The sequence below is a fragment of the Pan troglodytes genome, chromosome 18 (assembly GCF_028858775.2).
Source record: "Pan troglodytes isolate AG18354 chromosome 18, NHGRI_mPanTro3-v2.0_pri, whole genome shotgun sequence".
Lineage (NCBI taxonomy): Eukaryota > Metazoa > Chordata > Mammalia > Primates > Hominidae > Pan > Pan troglodytes.
The window spans coordinates 31,107,749-31,131,431 of record NC_072416.2 but is presented as its reverse complement, the minus strand read 5'-3'; the positions used below and the strand labels follow the sequence as shown (position 1 = coordinate 31,131,431).

The window sequence follows — 23,683 nt, the reverse complement described above, 5'->3', positions numbered from 1 at the left end:
ATGGTCGGGGGCAGTGGGGGTGGTGGGCCCTGGGCAGTAGGGGTGGTGGTGTTAGTGAAAGGTCTGAGGCAGGGCAGACATCAGGAGGAATGGCATTCCAGCAGGATTCAGAGACAGGCCAGTAGGTCGGCAGACACAGGAGCAGGTGGCCTGGGACTCAGAGGAGCAGCTGGAGTTGGAGGAGAAGGGCCCTGCTTTCCTCCAGTCTTCTTCTGTTTGGGTGCTGCATTAGCACCCCACTGCACCCCCAACCCCTGTCCCTCCCCTTCCCTCACTCCCTGAGTCTTAGAACCCATTCCTTCATCCCCAGCATGCACCTTCTTCTTTTTTTTTTTTTTTTTTTTTTTTGAAACAGAATCTCATTCTTGTTGCCCAGGCTGCAATGGAGTGGCATGATCTCAGCTCACTGCAACTCCCACCTCCCAGGTTCAAGCAATTCTCCCTGCCTCAGCCTCCCAAGTAGCTGGGATTACGGGTGCACACCACCACTCCTGGCTAATTTTTGTATTTTTAGTAGAGATGGGGTTTCGCCATGTTGGCCAGGCTGGTCTCGAACTCCTGACCTCAGGTGATCTGCCCGCCTCGGCCTCCCAAGGTGCTGGGATTACAGGCGTGAGCCACAGTACCCAGCCGCAGCATGCACCTTCTTAAGGACAGTTCCTTTCTGGATCCTTCCTAAGGTTCTGATTTCTAATCCTTCCTAACCCAGCTCACTGCCCCCCACCACCACCCTCCATCCCCCCATTCTGCCTCAGTTTCTCCTTTCCTGATTCCCACAATTTCCAGCAATCAGACTTGGCCTCAGATTCCTGTCCTTCAGGTTCCAGTGTTCCTCGGGTCCTCTCTCTCCCGTGATCCTCTCTGATTAGGGGTGGGAGGGTGTGAGTTGGAATTAAACGCAGCCTTTATTGGAGTCCTAGGGCTGGATTCTGCATTGTGCTCCATTGTGTCATTGCACCTTCTCATTTCCGCTCTTTCTGCCTTGCTTCATCCTCTTCATACTCTAAGCTCAGCCAGCGCATGTTGACCCCACCGGTGGAGCGCCGCTCCTTCCCACCTGCTGCTTCTCCATCTCCATCTCCACCTCTCCATCTTCTGCTCCTGGCCATTCCTGGCACGGGGACCCGAGCTCTGAGCTCTTGCCTTTTTCTGGGGCACCGTCTTCTCCTTCTCGTCACCCCGGGCAGTGCCCCTGGGCTCCTCGGCTGCTGCGGGCCTGGGCCGCCCGGGTCAGCGCGGCCCTGCTGACAGCGCAGTTCACACCCTGGGGCGGCCGCGGCAGGTGCAGTGCGAGGCGCGCCACCTGTAGGCTGGTGTGGGCACTGCCTAGAGGTTGCTGTGGCGCCGTCTGGAGGTTGCCGTGGCGCTCGTTGGCGCCCAGCGCCCCGCCCGGGGCTTCATGGCTGTGTCGCTGCTGCCCCCTCCCAGGGCCGCAGGGCCCGGGTTCCACTTGGCGGCATCTTCTCGCGAGTCGCTTTCGCTGCTCCGAGAAGTCGGCGGTGCAGCAACTGACGCCGCTGCTGCTCCGGTCGCCGCAGGTCGCCATATTCCTCGCGGGGGCCGGCCGGGCTCTCGACTCAGGCCGCCCACCCTGCTCCGGCCGCCGCCGCCTCTCCTTTCCCGCAGCCAGAGGAGGCGAGGGAGCGACCTCCAGGCACTGGGCGCCCGCCGCTTCCCCAGCAGCCGGCGGGGCGGGGAAGAAAGACGCCAGGAAGCGGAAGGCCCCCGCCGGCCCGAGGGTCGCCCGGGGCTGTGCCCCATGGTTCCTGCCCGCGAGCAGCTGCTGGGACCCCCCCTTGCCAAGTTGCTCCCCGAAAAGCTCTAAGGTTCTCAGGCCTGCGGGGAGTGACAGTTTCCCCCTGACTGTAACGTAAGGCTGCAAACTCAAAGCCAGGAATTTTCTGCATGTTCTTAAATAGGATGTTTCAGTCAAAGCCTTGATAATATAACCAATCTTTCTGATTGTAGCCTGCTTATAAAGAGAACATATGTACATGAAAATAAGAATATTTATGAATAGTTTCCAAATTTTAGAAGGATCAAATAGGGAGGAAAAACAAACGCTTCCACCCACCTTTGTTCACAAAAGTGTGCTTTACCAAATCGGTGTAAATTCTAGATAACTTCTGAGAAAAACCTTTCTTCAATCTAGAAAACAAAACAAGGGCCAGGCGTGGCTGCTCAAGCCTGTAATCCCAGCACTTTGGGAGGCCCAGGCAGGGGGTGATCACCTGAAATCGAGAGTTGGAGATCAGCCTGGCCAACATGGTGAAACCCCGGTCTCTGCTACAAATACAAAAACTAGCTGGGCGTGGTGGCGGGCGCCTGTAATCCCAGCTACTCGGGAGGGTGAGGCAGGAGAATCGCTTGAACTGAGCGGAGATCCTGCCACTGCACTCCAGCCTGGGTGACAGAGTGAGACTCCGTCTCAAAATAAAAATAAAGAATGAATCAACAATGTTTTAAATACGAGTTATAAAAACATTATCTTAATAGATTTTTTTGTTTTGCTTGATCTTGCTTGGCAGTTTTTTGAACCATTTTTTCCTTATTAGAAACCACTAGAAATTGGTTTTTAGTTCATTGATTTTTGTTTATTTTTATTTTTATTTCTGAGACACAGTCTCAGTCTCGCCCAGGCTGGAGTGCAGTGGCACAATTTTGGCTCACTGCAACCTCTGCCTCCCAGGTTCAAGCGATTCTCATGCCTCAGCCTCCCGAGTAGCTGGGATTGTGTGCCAAATCATTCACCCCTCACCACAACTGAATGAGCTAAGGATTCTCATTATATATAGTTTATGGAGAGGGAAGTGCAGACATAAAGAGGTGAATTATCTTACCCAGATCACACAGCTGATAAGTGGTGGAGGCAGAATAGAATCTAAACAGTGTGGCTGCAGAGCCCACATGCATTGATTCGACAAGTGTTTATTGAGCACCTGCCACGGACAAGGCCTTGTGTGATTAAATAGGGTTATAATTAATAATATAAAAATGAGAAATCACTAATGCTTTTTAGACTTAACATTTTCTTTTTTTGTAGGTTTCAGGCACAGAACTGTATATCCAATAATGGTGAAATGGATCCCACTAATTATGACAGAAATGATGATACATTTAAATGACTTGGATGTTTTATAGGTATGATCTCGTGAAACCTTGAGAGAAACTGAATGACGAATGAAACTATTGTTCCTGTTTCACACAGAAGAAAACTGAGGTTAAAAGGGGTAAAGTAATTTTGCATGGCATGAAGTAGAAATTCAAAGTACAGGAATTTGAACTTGGTTCTGTCCTTTTCTGAAGCCCTTGACCACTATAGACTCAAACATCACCTTGTTTTTCCACTCATTCAACAATTTTTTTTTAAATTATCTAATAGGTTGGCAATCATCATGAGCCTCTGTTCTCATTCTGCAAATGGTGAAGCTCTCTATTGTCCTGACCCCACAGTTCCTGTCCCATGACCAGGGCCAGCTCACCAAGGAGCTGCAGCAGCACGTAAAGTCAGTGACATGCCCATGCGAGTACCTGAGGAAGGTGAGTGAGTGCAGACAGATGGGGCCTGGTGCCCTTGAGCAGTTCCCGGGTCTCAGCTGCCACACATCTCATAGCGGGTGATGCTGGGGGAAGCTTACGCAGTCACAGTACTGGCTTCTTCCTCTTTTTCTTTCCATACAAGTGGCTTAGGGGTGGGGTAGAGTAGTTGACTTATTTGGATGAAAACCACTATCTTCTGTCAGAAACTCAAAAGGAATCATTGCTGGCATGGTAACCTAAAGAAAAACAACCAGACAAGTGCCCAACGACACTTAAAAAGGTTATTTATTATCTTGCCAAGTTTAGGCTGGGCGTGGTGACTCATGCCTGTAATCCCAGCATTTTGGGAGGCTGAGGCTGGTGGATCACCTGAGGCCAGGACTTCGAGACCAGCCTGACCAATATGGCAAAACCTCGTCCCTACTAAAAATACAAAAATTAGCCGGGCATGGTGGTGTGAGCCTGTAGTCCCAGCTACTCAGGAGGCTGAGACAGGAGAATTGCTTAGATTCAGGAGGTGGAGGTTTTAGTGGGCCGAGATCACGCCATTGCACTCCAGACTGTGCGACAGAGCGAGACTCTGTCAAAAAAAAAAAAAAATTATCCTGCAAAATTTGAAAAGGAAATTCAAATCAACAGCTTCTAAACTACTTTTTAACATGACTCATAATAAGAAATACATTCTATAGTACATATATATGTTCTATAATTTTGAATAAAAGAATTAACCACATCACATTTATTTTACAACATGTAATACATATTTTTTATTCTCCTTCATTTGTTTTGAATGCTCTGTGCAGTCTACAAAAAGTCCAATAGTAATAATTAAATTAGTCATTAAGTTGAACATTATCTTGTCTTTTAAAATGATAATCTCAAAAATGATCTTTTATTTTTGAGATTTATATAGATACACACACACACACACACACACACACACATATATATATAGAGAGAGAGACAGAGTTTCACTCTGTCGCCCAGGCTGGAGTGCAGTGGCACAATCTTGGCTCACTGCAACCTCCATCTCCCAGGTTCAAGCAATTCCTCTGCCTCAGCCTCTGAGTAGCTGGGACTACAGGTGTGCACCATCATGCCCAGCTAATTTTTGTATTCTTAGTAGAGATGGGGTTTCACCATATTGGCCAGGCTCGTGTCAACTCCTGACCTCGTAATCTGCCCACCGTGGCCTCCCAAAGTGCTGGGACTATAGGTGTGAGCCACTGCACCCGGTCCAAGATAAAATTATTTTAACAATATACTATGAAGAGAAAAACACTGGCTATGAAAGAATATGCATAGTTTTACCCTGTTTAAAAATAAAGATTGAAAGAATACATATGCAAATAAGTTTACTTTTATTTTTGGTAATACTTTACTGGATTGTCTGAATATTGACAATCAGTATGCATCATGAAGCTACATGGCTAACATTGAGTACTCACTGTGTGTGCCAGGCCCTGGGTTCAATGCTCTACATGCACTTATATTTCATTTAATTCTCTCTGCAACCTGAGATGGTATAGCCACCTCATTTTACAGAGTTGAAACTGAGGCTCAGAGACTGAAAGTTAGGCCTGAGGTTACAGTCAATAAGAGGCAGAGCTGGAACTGAAACCTACGTGTGTCTGACCACCAGTTCATGTTCTGACGGCAGGCTAGTCTGCATCACAGAGCGTGGGGTAGATGGTGCATGCCTGCTAGGATGGGCTAGGTATCACTGTAGGTAAGAAACAGCCCCAAACGATGGAAATGTACACCACTGAAGGCTCTTTTCCTGCCCATGCTGCACATCCTCCATGGCTCTCCTGTGCCCTGTGCCCCACATGCCCTCATCCTGCCACGAGAATAAAGGAGCAGCCTCCATATGGGAGCTGTCAGCTGCTCTAAGAGATGAAGGAGAGGGTGGCCAGTCTCAATGGCTCCCAACTCTTTTGCCTCGAGGTGACACGCTTCACTTCCACTCACATCTCTTGGGTCAAAGCAAATCCCATGGGTACATCCACTTTCAAGTGGCCCAGGAGAGAACCTGAAATACTCGGTGGACTCCATTAAGGCCGTCATATGGTGTCAGCCTGCATGGGAGACTGTGGAGGGGCAGAGGAGGAGAGTGGGGAACTGATGGGAAATGACAGGAGGACTAAGTCACCGCAGATTTGCTTTATCCTCAGCCAGGTGGAGTTTGTCTCAGAGCTGCACAAAATCATCACCAGCATGATGAAACGGAGTAGACTTCAGAAAAAGCAGTTTGGTCAGATGTAATCAGCAGTGAACTCAGAATCAACTGAGTGACATTGAGTCAGTAAATCTCTGACTGCCTCAGTTACCCCATATGATAGTTTTGAGGATGGGAACATTGAGAGAGTTGATTTGGAAGGATATCAAGAGTAAAAATTCCAACATTTTAGTTCCTTTAAGTTAAATCCAGGCACTATTTTTCCTGCAAGTCTCCTGTTCCTTTCAGATTGCACAGGTGAGAGTGCTCAGATTAGGGCTGGAGGTTGCAAACTATTGCTCCCACACTGACAGTGCCCCCATGTCGTGCATGTATTCTGTGCATTTTCCTGTGCTAAACACTCTCCCAAAACATGGTGGGGCCTGATTCTTCCTCTTTGTTCCAATGGCCCTGGGTGACTCAAGTGCCCATTCAATGACCAGGACACAGAGGTCTTAGAGAGATGCTCCATGAGGCCCCAGGTGCGAGCCTGTACCCTGCCGGAGCATGAGGCAAGGGACAGGGCATCGTCTGTGGGGATAGTGGGGGTAGTGGGGGTAGTGGTCAGCCAGGCTTGGTGACTCTACTTGCTCACCAGATGATCCTACACCTGCCACCTCCGATGGATCCACTGCCTCTGTGCCTGCCTGTACTGCTGATGCTCCAGTGGATAACTCAGCATCCCAGCCTAGGCCCAATGCCACTGAAGATGGACCTGCCCCCTGGGGACCGAGGAGTCCTACCACTCAGCTGTCCCCAGGAGTGCCCAGACCCTCATTCTTATCCAGGACCTAGGAGCCCTACCCCTGGCCTTCCCTCATCAGCCGTAAATGATGATTTACTGCTGTTACCATCATCACTGCCTTCAGTGACCAAGGGCCTTCCAAGGTGCCAGCTCTGGAACGAAGGATGCCCTTCGGAGGTGATGACACTCAGGTACATGGGTGCTCAACAGATTGCTTCCTTCTATCCTCAGACGGTCTTTGCATGCATGCAGCCATTGGCACTCCCATTGTATGGAAGGAAACCAGCCCAGGGTCACACAGCTGGTCAGCAGCAACATAGCTGGTCTCAAATCTAAGGTGCCTGGCCATGCCTCCATGAGGGACTGCCTGCAAGGGAGGTTGATCCTGGCTTTGGGGAGCCTTTCCTGGGCTGCACGAATAACCTCCATTGTTCGAGACCCTAAACTCTGCTCACATCTTCCTTTCCCTGTCTCTGCTTGGGCTATGATCACGGCGACTCTAGCAGCCCTTCATGGACATTATACTACTCTCTGCCATTCACTTTTGCTCTAATCTGACTTCAACCCCCACTTACTTGGTCTCTCCTTTTACAACCAACACAACCGAAATCTAGGGCTTCTTTTTTTTTTTTTTTTTTTTTGAGACAGAATCTCATTCCATTCTGTCACCCAGGCTGGAGTGCAATGGTACGATCTCGGCTCACTGCAACCTCCGCCTCCCGGGTCCAAGGGATTGTCCTGCCTCAGCCTCCTGAGTAGCTGGGATTACAGGCGTGTGCCACCATGCCTGGCTAATTTTTGTATTTTTAGTAGAGACGGGGTTTCACCATGTTGGTCAGGCTGGTCTCGAACTCCTAACCTCGTGATCCACCTGCCTCAGCCTCCCAAAGTGCTGGGATTACAGGCGTGAGCCACCATGCCCAGCCAAATCTAGGGCCGGAACATGGCTGCAGCATATAAAAAGAATTGAATTCCATACTTTTGTTAACCCTATTTTTTGTTTGTTTGTAGTTGTTGCTGTTTTTGAGACAGAGTCTCGCTCTGTCGCCTAGGCTGGAGTGCAGTGGTGCAATCTCGGCTCACTGCAGACTCTGCCTCCCGGGTTCAAACTATTCTCCTGCCTCAGCCTCCCAAGTAGGTGGGACTACAGGCACCCACCACCACACCCGGCTAATTTTTGTATTTTATTAGAGACAGGGTTTCACCATATTGGCCAGGCTGGTCTGGAACTCCTGACCTTGTGATCCGCCCACCTCGGCCTCCCAAAGTGCTGGGATTACAGGCGTGAGCCACCACACCCAGCCTCTGTTTTGTTTTTGTTTTCCTTGCTTCTTAGGGTTGTTTTTCTATTTATGGTAAAGGCATTGGCTTTCCATTTGTAGCATCAATAGAATGTTTCCTGTTTACAATAACCTTATGTCATAGTAAATGGTAAAGGGATTTAAAGCAGTGGTTTTCAGCTGCCAGAGGCCTGAGAGAGTTTGGGCATACTCTGTGTGATCGGGCAGAAGGCCTGTGGGAAGTTTAGCAGAGGACAGGGCCAGGAAAGGTGATGGACAGTGGGGGTCTGTCCTGGTCACCAGGCCCCTGGGTCCTGCCCACCTGCTTGGAGCTCCCCACCCATCACACATGATGCTGCCAAGCCCTCTGGGTATTGTGGGCAAATACCTTAGGAGAGAAGCTGATGAACTTTGTTTCTTGAAATGCACAGATTCCTTGGACATCCCTGAGAGGTCAATCATGAAAGTCAACTTGGTTTTCTCCCCCTCATTTCGGTTCAGAATTTAAAGTCCACACACACAGGCAGTAAGATGATATAGATAAGGACATCATCACTCGGTTTCGGATGTTAAAATGTCTAGGTGGGTTAGGGGTGATTTGCGATCACACAACCTTGTGGCACAAAGAGGAATTCCCAGGCCAGAGGGAGACATTTTATTGCCATGTTACGATCTTATCATTGAGTTGAAAGGCAATCTTGTTTCATTTTGGATTCTTTCTTATGTTTATGTCTTCTAAGGGCACTTTGAATTTCCAAGCAAATAATAATTTTGAATTAGCTTTTAATCATTGACTTCTAGCACAGTTATATGATCAGAAACATGCTGTGTGATTTGATTGCTCTCAAATATATTGAGATTTGCTGGAACAAAATAAGTCAGGTTAATTTTTGTAAATGTACCATGCATGCTTAAAATGAATGTATCTACATTTGTTCCTGAGATACAGGTTGATGGACGGATGGCTACATGGATGTGATGGAGATGGTTTACTATCGGGACCTTCCGCATCCTGCTGATGTTTTGTTGCTTAGGATATGAATGGCTGAGCGGAGGCTGTAAAACCTGGCACCCTGCTTGGGTATGAGGTTCTTCCTGCCATCCTGCCATCATTTGTTTTTTATGTTTTGTCGCCAAAAGTGACCTTGAGGAACCCTGGGAGCTCAGGAAGGAAGGAGCGCCCAGAAGCAGGGACAGGGAGCTGGTTGGGGAGGACCAGAAATCAGGTTTGTGAAGGTTCCAGAGAGGACCTGTCCTTGCGAGGAGTGTGGGAGACTGAGATGGGGGAGGGGTCATTGGAATGATGCGGGCGCTACTTGGCGTTGTCCATTGTGAGGCACCACCGGGGTCATCAGGGATTGGTGGAGAGGGAGTATAAAGCCCCAGGGTTGCCAAGGGAGGGCCCAGACCGAAGAAGGTTTGGTGGATAGCAGAACCTTTTTGTCTCCCTCTAATTGCTCCTAAGCCTCACGCTCCCTTGCCCCGCGTGTCCTGTTGCTTCCCTGATCTTCTCCGTGACCTGTAGCTAAACCTTCCACCAGCGCTTGAGAACTTAATTTGAACCGGATCCTTTCCCAGACCCCTTTCTTCTTCTCCTCGTCCTCCTCCTCCACCTCCTCCAGGTGCCCAACAGCCCCCTTCTCCTCCTTTCCCTTCCCTTCCCCCCTTCCCCTCCCCTTCCCCTCCCCCTCCCCCTCCCCAACTCAGATCCGGCCCCGGTCCCCGTCCCCTTCCCTCCCCCCTGCCCTAAGCCACCTCCACCTCTGTCCTGGCCGCCTCAGGGCGCCCTGAAAGGACCAGGACATGCGGCTGCGGCTGCGGTGGTGGCTCCTCTTTTGGCTCCTGCTGGGATTTATCAGCCATCATCCCACCCCTGTGAGTAGACGCTGGACCCGCGGGGTTTCTTCCGTTTTACTGGGCTGTGTCACGCGGCATGAAATTACACAGCTCAGGCCTGTAATCCCAGCACTTTAGGGGGCCGAGGTGGGCAGATCACTCGAGTCCAGGAGTTGAAGAGTAGCCAGGGCATCATAGCGAAACCCCATCTCTACAAAAAATTCCAAAAAAGATTAGTTGGGCCTGGTGGTGCGTACCTGTTATCCCTGTTACTGGAGAGGCTGAGGTGGGAGGATCGCTTGGGCCCAGGAGCTGGATGTTGCAGTGAGCCGAGATGGCCCCGCTGCACTCTTGTCTCTAACAAACAAAATGGACCAAAACAAAGTGAAATGTCATTTGATTTGTGTCATCTGGTTTGATGACTTCTTTTTTTTTTTTCTTAGAGTCTCACTCTGTCGCCCAGGCTGGAGTGCAGTGGCAAGATCTCGGCTCACTGCAACCTCCGCTTCCGGGGTTCAAGCAATTGTCCTGCCTCAGCCTCCTGAGTAGCTCAGATTACAACGTCTGGCTAATTTTTGTATTTTTAGTAGGCCACCACACCTGGCTAATTTTTGTATTTTTAGTACAGACGGGGTTTCACCATGTTCGCCAGGATGGTCTCCATCTCTTGACCTCGTGATCTGCCTGCCTCAGCCTCCCAGTGCTGGGATTACAGGCGTGAGCCACCGCGCCTGGCCAAAATATATAACCTTAAGTGTCAGTTTACTAACTTTGGAAAGTACATACACCAGCATAAACCAACCCCCTTTCAAGATCTACATTATTTTATTTATTTATTTATTTTTTTGAGACAGTTTCTCCCTTGTTGCCCAGGCTGGAGTGCAATGGGGCAATATCAGCTCACCACAACCTCTGCTTCCCAGGTTCGAGCGATTCTCCTGCCTCAGCCTCCCGAGAGGCTGGGATTACAGACATGTGCCACCACTCCCAGCTAATTTTGTATTTTTAGTAGAGATAGGGTTTCTCCATGTTGGTCAGGCTGGTTTTGAACTCCCGACCTCAGGTGATCCGCCCGCCTCAGCCTCCCAAGGCGTTGGGATTACAGGCGTGAACCACCGTGCCCAGCCAAGATCTACACTATCATGTCACCCCAGAAAGTGAACTCTCACTCTTCCCAGCCAGTCTCTTTCTTATCATAGGTTAGCTTGCTTATTCTGGAATTTCAGGTATACAGATGCATGCCATGCCATAGGTACTCTTTTGTGTCTGCTTTGTTCTGCTTAACACCATGTTTCTGAAATCACTACCATTGTTGTATGGTTCTCTAACTCCATCATTTCCATTTCAGACACAGCATATGCTGAGTTCAACCTGATGAAGGGCTATCTCTGTTTAATTCACCATCTTGAAAGAAACATTTAAAATTGAGATGTTTTCAAGAATATATAGTTAAATCCTGAGGAATCGATGTAGAAATGTTATCACAAGCTGTCTGAACTTAGGGGAAGTCTTCATCTTCACTCACATAAGAGTCTAATGGAATTAATATCAACAATCTTAGAGAAATCCCACACTATTCATGCCATTTTCATGATCTCCGCCTTGGTAATTTTTTTTTGAGACATAGTCTCGCTCTGTCACCCAGGCTGAAGTGCAGTGGTGCGATCTCGGCTCACTGCAACCTCTGCCTCCCGGGTTCAAGTGATTCTTCTGCCTCAGCCTCCCAAGTAGCTGGAACTATAGGCGCGTGCCACCATGCCCTGCTAATTTTTTGTAATTTTAGTAGAGATGGGTTTCACCGTGTTAGCTAGGATGGTCTCAATCTCCTGATCTCGTGGTCCACCCACCTCGGCTTCCCAAAGTGCTGGGATTGCAGGCGTGAGCCACCACGCCCGGCCCACCTTGTTAATTTTTAAGCACTAAAATTTGATCCTTATTTGTGAATGAAGTAATCTCTTCATTGTATTTTTTTTTTAACTCATGCTGAGCTTTAAATGACAAAGATTCATATAATCCAAGAGAGAAGTATTATTTAGAGGGATTCTTTTACCATGTGATATATAATAAATGCATCCAATGTTATACATCAATTTAAAAAACAAGTAAATAACTTTAAAGAAAAGATAACTACTGGCCAGGTGCAGTGGCTCACACCTGTATTCCCAGCACTTTGGGAGGCCGAGGCAGGTGGATCATGAGGTCAGGAGTTGGAGACCAGCCTGGCCAAGATGGTGAAACCCTGTTTGTACTAAAAATACAAAAATTAGCCGAGTGCGGTGGCAGGCGCCTGTAATCCCAGTTACTCAGTAGCTGAGGCAGGAGAATCGCTTGAACCCGGGAGGCGGAGGTTGCAGTGAGCTGAGATCATGCCACTGCAATCTAGCCTGGGTGACAGAGCAAGACTTTGTCTCCAAACAAAAAGAAAAGATAATTACTTTATACTTAGCTTGTCTTAGCCATGAGTGACGGGCTGCATGTGGCCCAGGACAGTTTTGAATGCAGTTCAACACAAATTTGTAAACTTTCTTAAAACATTAGGAGATTTTGGCCAGGTACAGTGGCTCATGCCTGTAATCCCAGCACTTTGGGAGGCTGAGGCGGGCAGATTACCTGAGGTCAGGAGTTCGAGACCACCCTGGCCAACATGGCAAAACCCCATCTCCACAAAAAATACAAAAATTTGCTGAGTGCATTGTCAGGCACCTGTACTCCCAGCTACTCAGGAGGCTGAGGCAGGAGAATCACTTGAACCTGAGAGGCAGAGGTTGCAGTGAGCCGAGAGCACGCCACTGCACTCCAGCGTGGGTGACAGAGTGAGACCCCATCTCAAAAACAAAACACCAAACAAAAACAAAAACAAATGGCTGGGCACGGTGGCTCACACCTGTAATCCCAGCACTTTGGGAGGCCGAGGCAGGCAGATCGCCTGTCAGGAGTTCAAGGCCAGACTGGCCAACATGGTGAAACCTCATCTCTACTAAAAATACAAAAATTAGTCGGGCATGGTGGCAGAGACCTGTAATCTCAGCTACTCGGGAGGCTGAGGGAGGAGAATGGCTTGAGCCCAGGAGCTGGCGGTTGCAGTGAGCTGAGATTGCACCACTGCACTCCAGCCTGGGCGACTGAGTGGAGCGGAACTCTGTCTCCAAAAAAAAAAAAAAAAAAAGAGTTTTTTTTTTAGATCATCAGCTATTGTTAGTGTTAGTGTATGTTATGTGTGGCTCAAGACAGCTTTGCTTCTTTTAATATAGGCAGGGAAGTCAAAAGATTGGATATCCCTGCTTTATACCAAGAAAGACAGCACCCCAGATTTGCAATGCCTAAAAACACTACCAGCCATCTGAAAAACATGAGACTTGTAACTTCTGTTCTTTTTTGTAGCAGTGGAATCCCACGGTGATATCTGAGGGATGTGGTTACCTTTTGGAGGAGGTTGACGGTTTCTAAGGATGATTCTTTCTGAGTGAAATATTGTCGGTGTCATTGACCTTTTCATTATTTCAACTATTATTATTCCAGGTTATCAATACTCTGGCTGTCTATCGTCATCGTGAGACTGACTTTTGTGGAGGAGTTCGAGACCACCCTGGCCAACATGGCAAAACCCCATCTCCACAAAAATTGGATAATTTGATAATTATCATTATTGGGTTTCTGAGACCTTACACATTTACCATTCTCTTCTGCACAAATTACCTTTGTGTGAGTATACTAACTTTCTGTAGAGGTATACTTATAATCACAAATAAGAATAAATTATATAAAACAATTCACATTTCTGGACTTCATTATGAATATGTGGTTTTACCCAAACAATCAGGGAAATGATTTATTAGCATAAGAATTATGAAAATGTCTGCCATTTACATTATGAAAATTAAATAGGTCAGTGTTTGTTTAATAGAATGTCAACAGAGCTTTTGGTCAAAAATAAGTTTTTTTAACCTTTGTGCTATTTATCACAAATGGAGTATGAGGTTTCGTCACTTAAATAGGAAATTCTTTCTAAACTCTTCTGCTTTATAGTTCTATCGTATGGGTGGAAGGAAAGCTTCCAATCTCCTCTCTGAAGATTCACTGCAGAAATGAGCTGACAACAGACAGCTTAACAGGAGAAGAAAAACATAGAACAGGCATAAACATGGGAACCAGCTGAAAAATGAGACTGCTAGAAGGGCCAGATGGTTGATGCTTAAAGAGCACCCTCTTCTGAGGGGAGAGGGAGATAGATGGAGATGTAGGCCATTTAGAGGGGCAGCAAATGATTTTTAGGGGAAATGAAAGAGGCCAAGGAACAAACAATTGGCCTGAGACAAAGTTCCTCTGAGGTCATAGGGACGAGGTGACAAACTGCCGGAAGGTGAAGGGCAGAACTGCACTGCATCTCATGATGCAGAGAAAGCCCCAGAGAATCTCTTAGAACTGCCCTCCAAGAGAATCAATGAAAAGTGTGTCTGGGCAGGGTAATTTTGAATGACATCATTCAAAGTGCATGTTCCCACTTGCAACTGGAGAGAGATCAGTATGTCAAAAGTCTGTACTTGGTAAGAATTTGGCTGCTAAGTTGTGCCATAATTTGTCTTTTGAGCCTTTTTTCCTTTGGGTAAGTTGAGCTCTACATTTTGTCTTGCCATTCATGACAGTAAAAATGTGGTCGTCTGGGGGCTGAACCTCCTTCTGAACAATGATCCAAGATAAAAGTACTAATACCACAATGCTTTTTTATATTCAAGGGAAGAGGAAGTATGTTTCAGTTTAACCACCTAGATAATTACACGTCATTTGGCACTGCCTTTCAAGATATGTAGAAAACAGAAAAAATATGAGTTATGAAGATATCTAGGCACATTTAACATTCTCTATGCCACTTAGTCCTGAACAGAGAATTTTCGGTATAAATTGGAGGAAGCTTTTTTTTTTTTTTTTTTTTTTTTCTTTTCTCACCCCCGAGATGAGTCTCCCTCTGTTGCCCAGGCTGGAGTATAATGGTGTGATCTCGGCTCACTGCAACCTCCACCTCCTGGCTTCAAGCGATTCCCCTGCCTCAGCCTCTCAAGTAGCTGGGATTACAGGTGCCCACCACCATGCCCAGCTAATTTTTGTATTTTTAGTAGAGTCGGGGTTTTACCATGTTGGCCAGGCTAGTCTCAAAACCCAACCTCAAATGATCCACCCGCCTCAGCCTCCCAAAGTGCTGGGATTACAAGCGTGAGCCACCACGTGAGCCAGGGGAAGTTGTTAAATTTACCACTTTTTAACAATTCCATTTAGGAAAGTTCAGTTGAGCTGTTGGACTTGGACAACTTCGCACCTCTCATCTTTGTCCTTGTCATCTAGTCATCTATGCCATTACCTCCTAAGCAGGGACATCATGGGTGCCATGAAGCATTCATGCGTGATGGCATTTCTTTGCTTGTCATTTCTTCATGTGTTTAACATTTCTCCTAGCTCCAAACTGGGCCAGCTACCTTTCCTATGAAATGTAGCAGTAGTTGTGGGATTGACGTGGTTGCTCTTTTCATCTTTTTAGATTACCCATTGCTTCTCTCAAAATCCTAGTACATGATTTTTTTTTTTTTATCCTATGTGCAGAAATCAGGAAAAAACAAATTCTACAAAGAATTTGAAAGATACTATTTCAGGCCAGGTGTGGTGGCTCATGCCTGTAATCCCAGCACTTTGGGAGGCTGAGGCAGGTGGATCACTTGAGGTCAGGAGTTCAAGACCAGATGGGCCAACATGGTGAAACCCCATCTCTACTGAAAAGACAAAAATTAGCCAGGCATGGTAGCAGGCACCTGTAATCCCAGCTACTTGGGAGGCCGAGGCACAAGAATCGCTTGAATCTGGGAGGTGGAGGTTGCCGTGAGCCAAGGTAGCGCCACTGCACTTCAGCATGGTTGAGAGTGACACTCCATCTCAAGAAAAAAGTCATTTCAATGACTACCTCAGGAGATTCATAGGTATCTGACCCACATCTGAGATGGGATTTGCATTGCATTTTCACTATGATGAGAACAAATATTTAATATCTTAGAAGATTAAAAGCATACTGTGATAATATGGAAATCTTGGTGGGAATTCAGTCATTAGTGAGAACGTTTTGCGTTAAGTTCAAACCAGCCTCAATGAAGCTGATGTGAGGGAAAGAAAGTGAACTCTGAGTAGAGCAGGGACAGAAGGAAGATGCTCCAGTGCAGATCAGGAAGGAGCAGGGGGTGAAATGTTACAAATTCTAGAACTCAGAGAGCTGAAGGTAATTACTTCCTTTTCAAGTTGTGAAACATGTTAACCTGTGGTAAAATACTTATAAGATGATAATAACCATCTAACCATGTTGAAGTGTACAGTCCAGTTGTGTGAAGTATATTCATGTCATTTTTTTTTTTTTTTTTTTTTTTTTTTTTTTTTTTTTTTTTTTTTGAGACGGAGTCTCACTCTGTCACCAGGCTGGAGTGCAGTGGTGGGATCTTGGCTCACTGCAACCTCTGCCTCCTGGGTTCAAGCAGTTCTCCTGCCTCAGCCTCCCGAGTAGCTGGGACTACAGGCGTGCATCACCATGCTCAGCTAATTTTTGTATTTTTAGTAGAGATGGGGTTTCACCATGTTGCCCGGGATGGTCTCCATCTCTTGACCTTGTGATTCACCCGCCTCAGCCTCCCAAAGTGCTGGGATTACAGGCGTGAGCTACCGCACCTGGCCTATTTTTTTTTTTTTTTTGAGACAGAGTTTCAATTTTGTTGCCCAGGTTGGAGTGCAATGGCACAATCTCAGCTCACCACAACCTTTTCCTGCTGGGTTCAAGTGATTCTCCTGCCTCAGCCTCCCGAATAGCTGGGATTACAGGCATGCACCACCATGCCTGGCTAATTTTGTATTTTTAGCAGAGACAGCATTTCTCCATGTTGGTGAGGCTGGTCTCAAACTCCCGACCTCAGGTGATCCGCCTGCCTCGGCCTCCCAAAGTGCTGGGATTACAGGAGTGAGCCACCGTGCCAGCCTCATGTCATTCTTGTGTGTGTGTGTGTGTGTGTGTGTGTGTGTGTGTGTGTGTGTGTGAGACAGAGTCTCATTCTGTCGCTCAGGCTGGAGTGCAGTGGTGTGATCTCGGCTCACTGCAACCTCCGCCTCCCAGCTTCAAACGGTTCTCTGCCTCAGCCTCCCGAGTAGCTCGGATTACGGGCGCCCGCTGCCATGCCCAGCTAATTTTTGTATTTTTAGTAGAGACGGGGTTTCACCATCTTGGCCAGGCTGGTCTTGAACTCCTGACCCCGTGATCCACCTGCCTTGGCCTCCCAAAGTACTAGGATTATACGCATGAGCCACCGTGCCCAGCCGTCATTCTTATATTATTATTTCCTAGGTGTCTTTCCTGAAGACTATCTTCTGTTCTCGAAATGGACATGATGGATCCACGGATGTACAGCAGAGAGCCTGGAGGTCCAACCGACGTAGACAGGAAGGTATGGCTCTGTTGGAGTCCCCATAGTGTGGAAATGAGTTTGCCCTGGAAAGGGAAAGAACAGCTTCTTGCCCTCAGGTTTCTCACCTTCTCTTCTCCTCACTCTCACCAAGGGCTGAGGTCCATTTGTATGCACACAAAGAAAAGAGTTTCTTCCTTTCCAGGAAATAAAATTGGCCTGAAAGACGTCATTACTCCATGGAGAAATGTGGAAAGAAAATTTAGAGCTAAAATCCATAAGAGGAAGGTGACAACGAAAATCAACCATCATGACAAAATCAATGGAAAGAGGAAGACCGCCAGAAAACAGTAAGATGTGCCTTGACACAAATACTGTTGTATGAACCATGTGCCAATCAAAGTAGACAACTGTAAAGTCCTTGAGAATATTTTCTACAATATTTGTGGCACATTCAGTGGGTTCAAAATTGAGTTTGTCCTTTCTGCTTCATTAGTTTAAGCTGTATAATTCCTTTCCCTTCCTACATTCTTGTTTGTCATTTTTTCGGGGGAAGAGGAGTTGCTAGTACTGGCATTGGTTTTCCTTTCTCTGTCTTTTTTTTTTTTTTTTTTTCCTGAGATGGAGCTTTGCTGTTGTTGCCCAGGCTGTAGTGCAATGGCAAAATCTCGGCTCACTGCCTTTTGGGTTCAAGCAATTCTCCTGCCTCAGCCTCCCAAGTAGCTGGGATTACCGGTGCCCACCACCACGCCCAGCTAATTTTTGTATTTTTACTAGAGATGGGGTTTCACCATGTTGTCCAGGCTGGTCTCGAACTTCTGACCTCAGGTAATCCACCTGCCTCAGCCTCCCAAAGTGCTGGGATTAGAGGCGTGAGCCACCACAGCCAGCCTTTTTTTTTTTTTTTTAATTTTGAGATAGAGTCTCGCTCTGTCGCCCAGGCTGGAGTGCTATGGTGCAATCTTGGCTCACTGCAACCTCTGCTCCCAGTTTGAAGCAATTCTGCCTCAGCTTCCTGAGTAGCTTGGATTACAGGTGTGTGCCAGCACATTTGGCCAATTTTTTTTTTTTTTTTTTTTTTTTTTTTTTGAGACAGAGTCTCACTCTGTCACCCAGGCTAGAGTGCAGTGGCATGATCTTGGCTCACTGCAACCTCCACCTCCCAGGTTCAAGCGATGCTTATCCCTCAGCCTCTTGAGTAGCTGGGACTACAGGCATATGCCACCATGCCCGGATAATTTTTGTATTTTTAGTAGAGGCGGGGTTTCACCATATTGGCCAAGCTGGTCTAGAACTCCTGATATCATGATCCGCACACCTCGGCCTCCCAATGTGCTGGGATTACAGGCGTGAGCCACCGTGCCCGGCCCGATTTTTGTATTTTTAGTAGAGACAGGGGTTCACCATGTTGGCCAGGCTAGTCTTGAACTCCTGACCTCAGGTGATCTGCCTACCTCAGCCTCCCAGTGTGAGCCACCGCACCCAGCCTGGATTGTTGAATTCAATGCTTGGGTCACCTCCAGATTCATTTTCACAGTCTTTCATGTTTTGGTCATATTACATTGTATTTTGCTGCCATATGACTGATCTTTTTTTGTTAAATGTGAGATAGTTGTTAAAAAATATTTAGCAATGAATTGAGGCCTAGTAGCATGTTATCTTGCTGCAGAAGAGATGGGAGTCTACTTCTGGGGGATGGTCAGGGGTCCTCCATACAGGCGGCAATTGAGGTCATCGGTGCAGGCTCAGTCCCTACAAAGGCCAGGGTATTTTCTGTCCACCTTTATTCTGATGCATGACTCTTCTGGGTCTCAACCAGAGCCAGTGGACTTCAGTATGGGTCGCTTTCATTGGCAGACCCTCAATCCACTTGTTTTCCATCTAATCCCATGCATGTGTGCAAAAGCTGCTGTGCTTCTTTGCATCTCAGTAGTTCCTTCTGGAATTCAGCAATGAAACTCAGGGAAATGGGTTCCAAATGCGAGGCTGACTTTCGTCCTGGGTTTCCTTCTTCTCCATCTTCACCTCATGTCTGTTTACTGCCATGTTAGCAATTTGATGTATTCAATCATGAGTTTTATATTCTGTTTGGTGTCCCCCATTGTTCTCATCGGAGATCAGAAGCTTCAGATGCACTTATGTCAACTCAAGAGTAGAATGCTTCCTTAGCTTCCCTCCAGAGTCAGGTTTTGTGTTTCTAGTTCCCAAGTGCACAGCAGGAGTAGTGATGTCCTCACTGGCTTCTCATTTGCATTAAACTGTGAGCTTCTTTAGCGTGGGGACAGGACCCTGCTCCCATTGCATTCTCAGCACCTCACCACACACTCCTTGTTGGAGGCCACTCCAGACAGCATGTGCTGAAGGATGCCCTGTGGTCAGAAACAAGTTCATTAACTTTCTCTTTGAAGTGTTTTTGTCCCTGTTTCCTAGCGTTCTGGGAATTTTACACATCCTTCCTATAAAACCAAGTATCAGGTGAGATCCTTAGGATCAGGACCATGAATCAAGTGGTGTGAGGGCAACACAGCAAACTTACCCTTTTTAGGCCATTTCCTTTTTCTGCCCTCAATCTCTGTGAACTGAACCTTGTTAAAGTCAGTCAACACCAGGGTGGATGGTTTGCCATTGTCACCTATTTTCAGGACATAACACCCTGACTTAGGAGCCATTCCGACCATTTCTAATTCAATAGATGCGCCCAGCATTCAGATTGCCTTTTCTCTCAACCAGGATCTTTAAAGTCGATGACAAGAGTTCCAGTCCTGAATCATGGCAAAGTGCAGTAGTGAACTGCGGGGTTAATGACACCATATTCTGGAAGGATCTCTCTATGGCTGATGGTCTCAGTTCCGGCATCAGCCTCTGACTGAGAATCAGGTCTCACACAGGAGGAGTCAGATGAGGAGCAATCCTCTGCTTCCGATGGAGTTAGTTGTGATGAATTGGTGAGGTCTGGTTTTTCACACTGAACTAAAATGAGCTTTCGCTGTGTCAAGCACAAGACTGACCCCAGAGACACACATAGTGCACCTCATAGAAGCTTTTAATAGTCTTTATATTTACTAAAGAATAGGACTAACTATGGAACTATGAAGATGAGCTGGAAATGACAGGTGACTTGCCAGCAGGCCAGAGTGTGACTTTTTTTTGTCCCTCAATGGGAGGTGTCAATTCTCCCTTTGGTTGTGAGAATCAGTTGGTTCATTTCTGGGAAGGTTGCAGGGGGGATCTTTGAATCACAGCCTTCAGATGCCAGAAGGGCAGAGGGGATCCCACACGGGCTGGTGGATCATGTGTGTGCATTTCTCTCCCTTCTAATCTGAGGAAACTAAGCATGAAAGAATGTGAGCACGCAGAAAAGGAGAGGCAGGTATCAGAGGCAGAGGAAAATGGGAAATTGGATATGAAAGAAATACACACCTACAAGTGAGTTCAGAAACTGAACCCCACCCTCTTGGGAAACGCCCATTGGAGTGTTGTTTTTAACCTTTGTACAGTGTTTAGACCCAGTAAATGCAGAAATAGAAACAAATGGTCAGAAGACATATCGTGAGAGAGAGAGAGAGTTCACAAAACAGAAAACAAAGTACCTTAATATTTACCAGTGACCAAAAGATGTGAAGTAGCAAAACGTCTCCTGACCCCATTGCCAGCTAGACTGTGTGGAAACTCGGTTCATACCAGCCATTCTAGGGGTGGGGTGAGTTGTTGTCATCCTTAGGAAAGTGTGTTGTTGTAGGATCAACCACATCCTTCAAAAGGACTATGCCTGTTTATAAGCCCAGCTGTTTCTGCCCTGTGAAACACGGTAAGGATATTAATACAAAGAGAATACAGCTTTATGATAAAAGATGCTCAATGAAGGATGAATTAGGGATATACTGAGAATGGGGAAGGAAACTATCATCTCAGAAGTCAGCAGGCAGTAAGCAAGAGGAGGAATCAATATAGCAACAGTTTGGATCAGACCGTACAGTTTTTTTGTTTTTGTTTTTCTGAGATGGAGTCTGGCTGTGTCACCCAGGCTGGAGTGCAATGACGTGATCTTGGCTCACTGCAACCTCCGCCTCCCAGGTTCAAGTGATTCCCCTGCCTCAGCCTCCCGAGTAGCTGGGATTACAGGTGCCTGCCACCACGCCCGGCTAATCTTTGGTATTTTTAGTAGAGATGGGGTTTCACCGTATTAGCCAGGATGGTCTCAATCTCCTGACCTCGTGATCCATCCGCCTCGCCCTCCCAGAGTGCTGGGACTACAGGCGTCAGCCACCGCGACCGGCTCAGACTGTACTCTTATAGCCATCTGAAATACATTTTCTAGGTAGAGATAGATTGTGTAAGGGTACAGTTGTGAGGATAACAGAAATATGGCAGATTATTTAAAATCATCCTGAAAGTGGTGCTTTATCTGATGAAAGTGATTGTAATCCATAGGAAAATGTTTCAACGTGCGCAAGAGTTGTGGCGGCGGGCAGAGGACTACCACAAATGCAAAGTAAGGAGCTTCCTCCCCGCAGTTGCAGGATAGTTCAGTGCTGATGCAGATGATGCCACGGCTCTTAGACTCTCTCAACATTCAATTTCTCATGTGTTGGCTTTTTCAGATCCCCCCTTCTGCAAGAAAGCCTCTTTGCAACTGGGTAAGTTTGTTTGTTTTCCTTGCTTTTGAACATAGTCTGCCAGGTCAGGACATGGATACATTTTTCTCCCTACAGCTCTGTGCTCAAGCCCTGCAGAGGGAGATGGCAGAGAGAAAGGCTGCCTACAAGCATCACAGTCCCATCCCTGTTGGTAACCATGTTGTGCAAAAACACCTTCATCCCCACCCAGTGGGGCCCCTGATCTAATATTCAAAGTGTCAGAGGTTCCATATTTGTAATAGCAAATGGGCCCTGACTGTTAATTAGTGAAGAGTGAATGTAACTTATTACCCACAGGGACAATTCCAAATGAAGGCCTTAAATGATGCTCAGCTAAGCTGGTTCTTGTGCGGCCTCTGTACCTTCAAAAGCTGCCGAGTCCTATGATTACACGTGACGGGACTTGTACACTTGAAGTGAAACACAGTTTTAAAACTTGCTTTGTTTAGAATTCCCACCTCATTTTTCCATGGACAAAAGTATTCTTTATGTCCTAGTGCACTTACAATTTGGTATTACCTGGGAGTGAAAAGAAATATTACAGCCATGCCTAACTGACTTCTTGAGGTAAGATTGTTCTGTCAGAAAACCCTCTCCCAGTTCCCCTGCAGCTCTTCAGGAATCCACATCTCTCCAGAGCTCTTTGTTCTCATGGGTGGCACCTCCAGAGTGAAGAAGATCCTTTGTCAAGAAGGGAAACAGAGGGGAAGTGAGAGGGTCCTGCAGGCAGAGCTGGAATCAACTTCCACTCTGCCTCTTGCAAGCTGTGTGACCCTGGGCACAATTTCTCGTTCCTCTGGAAACCTCTGTTTTCTTAGATTTGGAGCAGGGTGGTCACACTGACCTTGCAGAGTTCTGAGAATCAGAGACAGAACATAAAAGGCCTGGAAAACATTCTCCAAAAGGAAGCTGCAACATGTGTGGACAATGGGCTTTTCATGCCTCTCTTACTGTCTGTTGACCTGGTGCAAGAAACATGCTCTGGTGATGGCTGTGAGGGAGGAATGAGGATGGACATAGACACTCCTGTGTCTCAAACATGCTTCTTTATTACTCTGTTATGACTCTGTCTTCCCTGGGGCAGGACCCCAGCCTGCCTACGTTTGCAGACAGACACAGTGGCATGTGGAGACAACAGTGTGTCCCAATGACTTTTCTTTACTCCCCAGCTGTTGGCAGTACTCAGTGGAAGGGTGATATTATGACACTGATACTGCTATTTTGAAACCTGGAGGATGGAAAGGTGCAAAAATCTATCACCAGCAACAGAAGGTGCAGACCCTGTTGGTGGCGGTAATTTTGTCCATCAAATGAATATGTGTGAAAACATTCCCTTCTTCGGCCCTACAGGTCAGAATGGCGGCAGCGGAGCATCGTCATTCTTCAGGATTGCCCCACTGGCCCTACCTCACAGCTGAAACTTTAAAAAACAGGATGGGCCGCCAGCCACCTCCTCCAACTCAACAACGTTCTATAACGGATAACTCCCTGAGCCTCAAGACACCTCCCGAATGTCTCCATCGTCCCCTTCCACCCTCAGTGGATGATAATATCAAGGAGTGTCCTCTTGCTCCACTTCCACCCTCTCCTCTTCCACCCTCAGTGGATGATAATCTGAACGAGTGTCTCCTTATCCCTCTTCCACCCTCTCCTCTTCCACCCTCAGTGGATGATAATCTGAACGAGTGTCTCCTTATCCCTCTTCCACCCTCTCCTCTTCCAGCCTCAGTGGATGATAATCTCAAGACTCCTCCCTTAGCTACTCAGGAGGCCGAGGCGGAAAAACCACCCAAACCCAAGAGGTGGAGGGTGGATGAGGTGGAACAATCACTGAACCCCAAGAGGCGGAGGTTGAGTAAGCTGAGAACACGCCATTGCACTCAAGCCTGGGCAATAAGAATAAATCCGTGGGTCGAAAAAAAGAAAAAAATCAAAAAATAAAACAAAACCCACACTCCAAAAACAAACTAACAAAGAATAAATAAATAATATAAAAATAAAATAAA

The 23,683-nt window shown here is 47.0% G+C and overlaps 3 protein-coding genes across 3 annotated transcripts in view; all 3 read left to right on the top strand.

The window, feature by feature from the left end:
• On the top strand, window positions 1-3,207 carry LOC101057162 (uncharacterized). The gene is made up of 3 exons (XM_063796325.1): window positions 1-61; window positions 1,009-1,870; window positions 3,142-3,207. Exons 1-3 carry the CDS (start codon window positions 1-3, stop codon window positions 3,161-3,163), a joined length of 945 nt encoding a protein of 314 aa, XP_063652395.1. The 3' UTR covers window positions 3,164-3,207.
• The window catches only part of LOC129135256 (eukaryotic translation initiation factor 3 subunit C-like), a 43,342-nt gene extending 37,725 nt beyond the window's left edge, over window positions 1-5,617 (top strand). Inside the window, exons 19-20 of the transcript XR_010152320.1 lie at window positions 3,044-3,141; window positions 3,383-5,617. The gene's annotated coding sequence lies outside the window, so the exon portion shown is untranslated. The remainder of the gene's footprint in view (window positions 1-3,043; window positions 3,142-3,382) is intronic.
• LOC129137416 (nuclear pore complex-interacting protein family member B8-like) lies at window positions 3,142-23,683 on the top strand. Its single transcript, XM_054669110.2, has 8 exons — window positions 3,142-3,230; window positions 3,454-3,540; window positions 13,139-13,321; window positions 16,983-17,082; window positions 17,246-17,390; window positions 21,472-21,532; window positions 21,642-21,677; window positions 23,028-23,683. The coding sequence occupies exons 1-8, from the start codon at window positions 3,174-3,176 to the stop codon at window positions 23,616-23,618; spliced, it is 1,260 nt and encodes a 419-aa protein (XP_054525085.1). The 5' UTR covers window positions 3,142-3,173; the 3' UTR covers window positions 23,619-23,683.

Bases quoted from the DNA above. Each gene is read 5' to 3' on its own strand.
- LOC129137416 (XM_054669110.2), top strand. From the start codon at position 3,174: ATGACGAATGAAACTATTGTTCCTGTTTCACACAGAAGAAAACTGAGG. The intron at 13,322-16,982 runs GTGAGTATACTA...ATTATTTCCTAG, and splicing joins TCTGCACAAATTACCTTTGT to GTGTCTTTCCTGAAGACTAT. The intron at 21,678-23,027 runs GTAAGTTTGTTT...TCGGCCCTACAG, and splicing joins GAAAGCCTCTTTGCAACTGG to GTCAGAATGGCGGCAGCGGA.
- LOC101057162 (XM_063796325.1), top strand. From the start codon at position 1: ATGGTCGGGGGCAGTGGGGGTGGTGGGCCCTGGGCAGTAGGGGTGGTG. The intron at 62-1,008 runs GTCTGAGGCAGG...TCATACTCTAAG, and splicing joins GGTGGTGGTGTTAGTGAAAG to CTCAGCCAGCGCATGTTGAC. The intron at 1,871-3,141 runs GTAAGGCTGCAA...GATGTTTTATAG, and splicing joins AGTTTCCCCCTGACTGTAAC to GTATGATCTCGTGAAACCTT.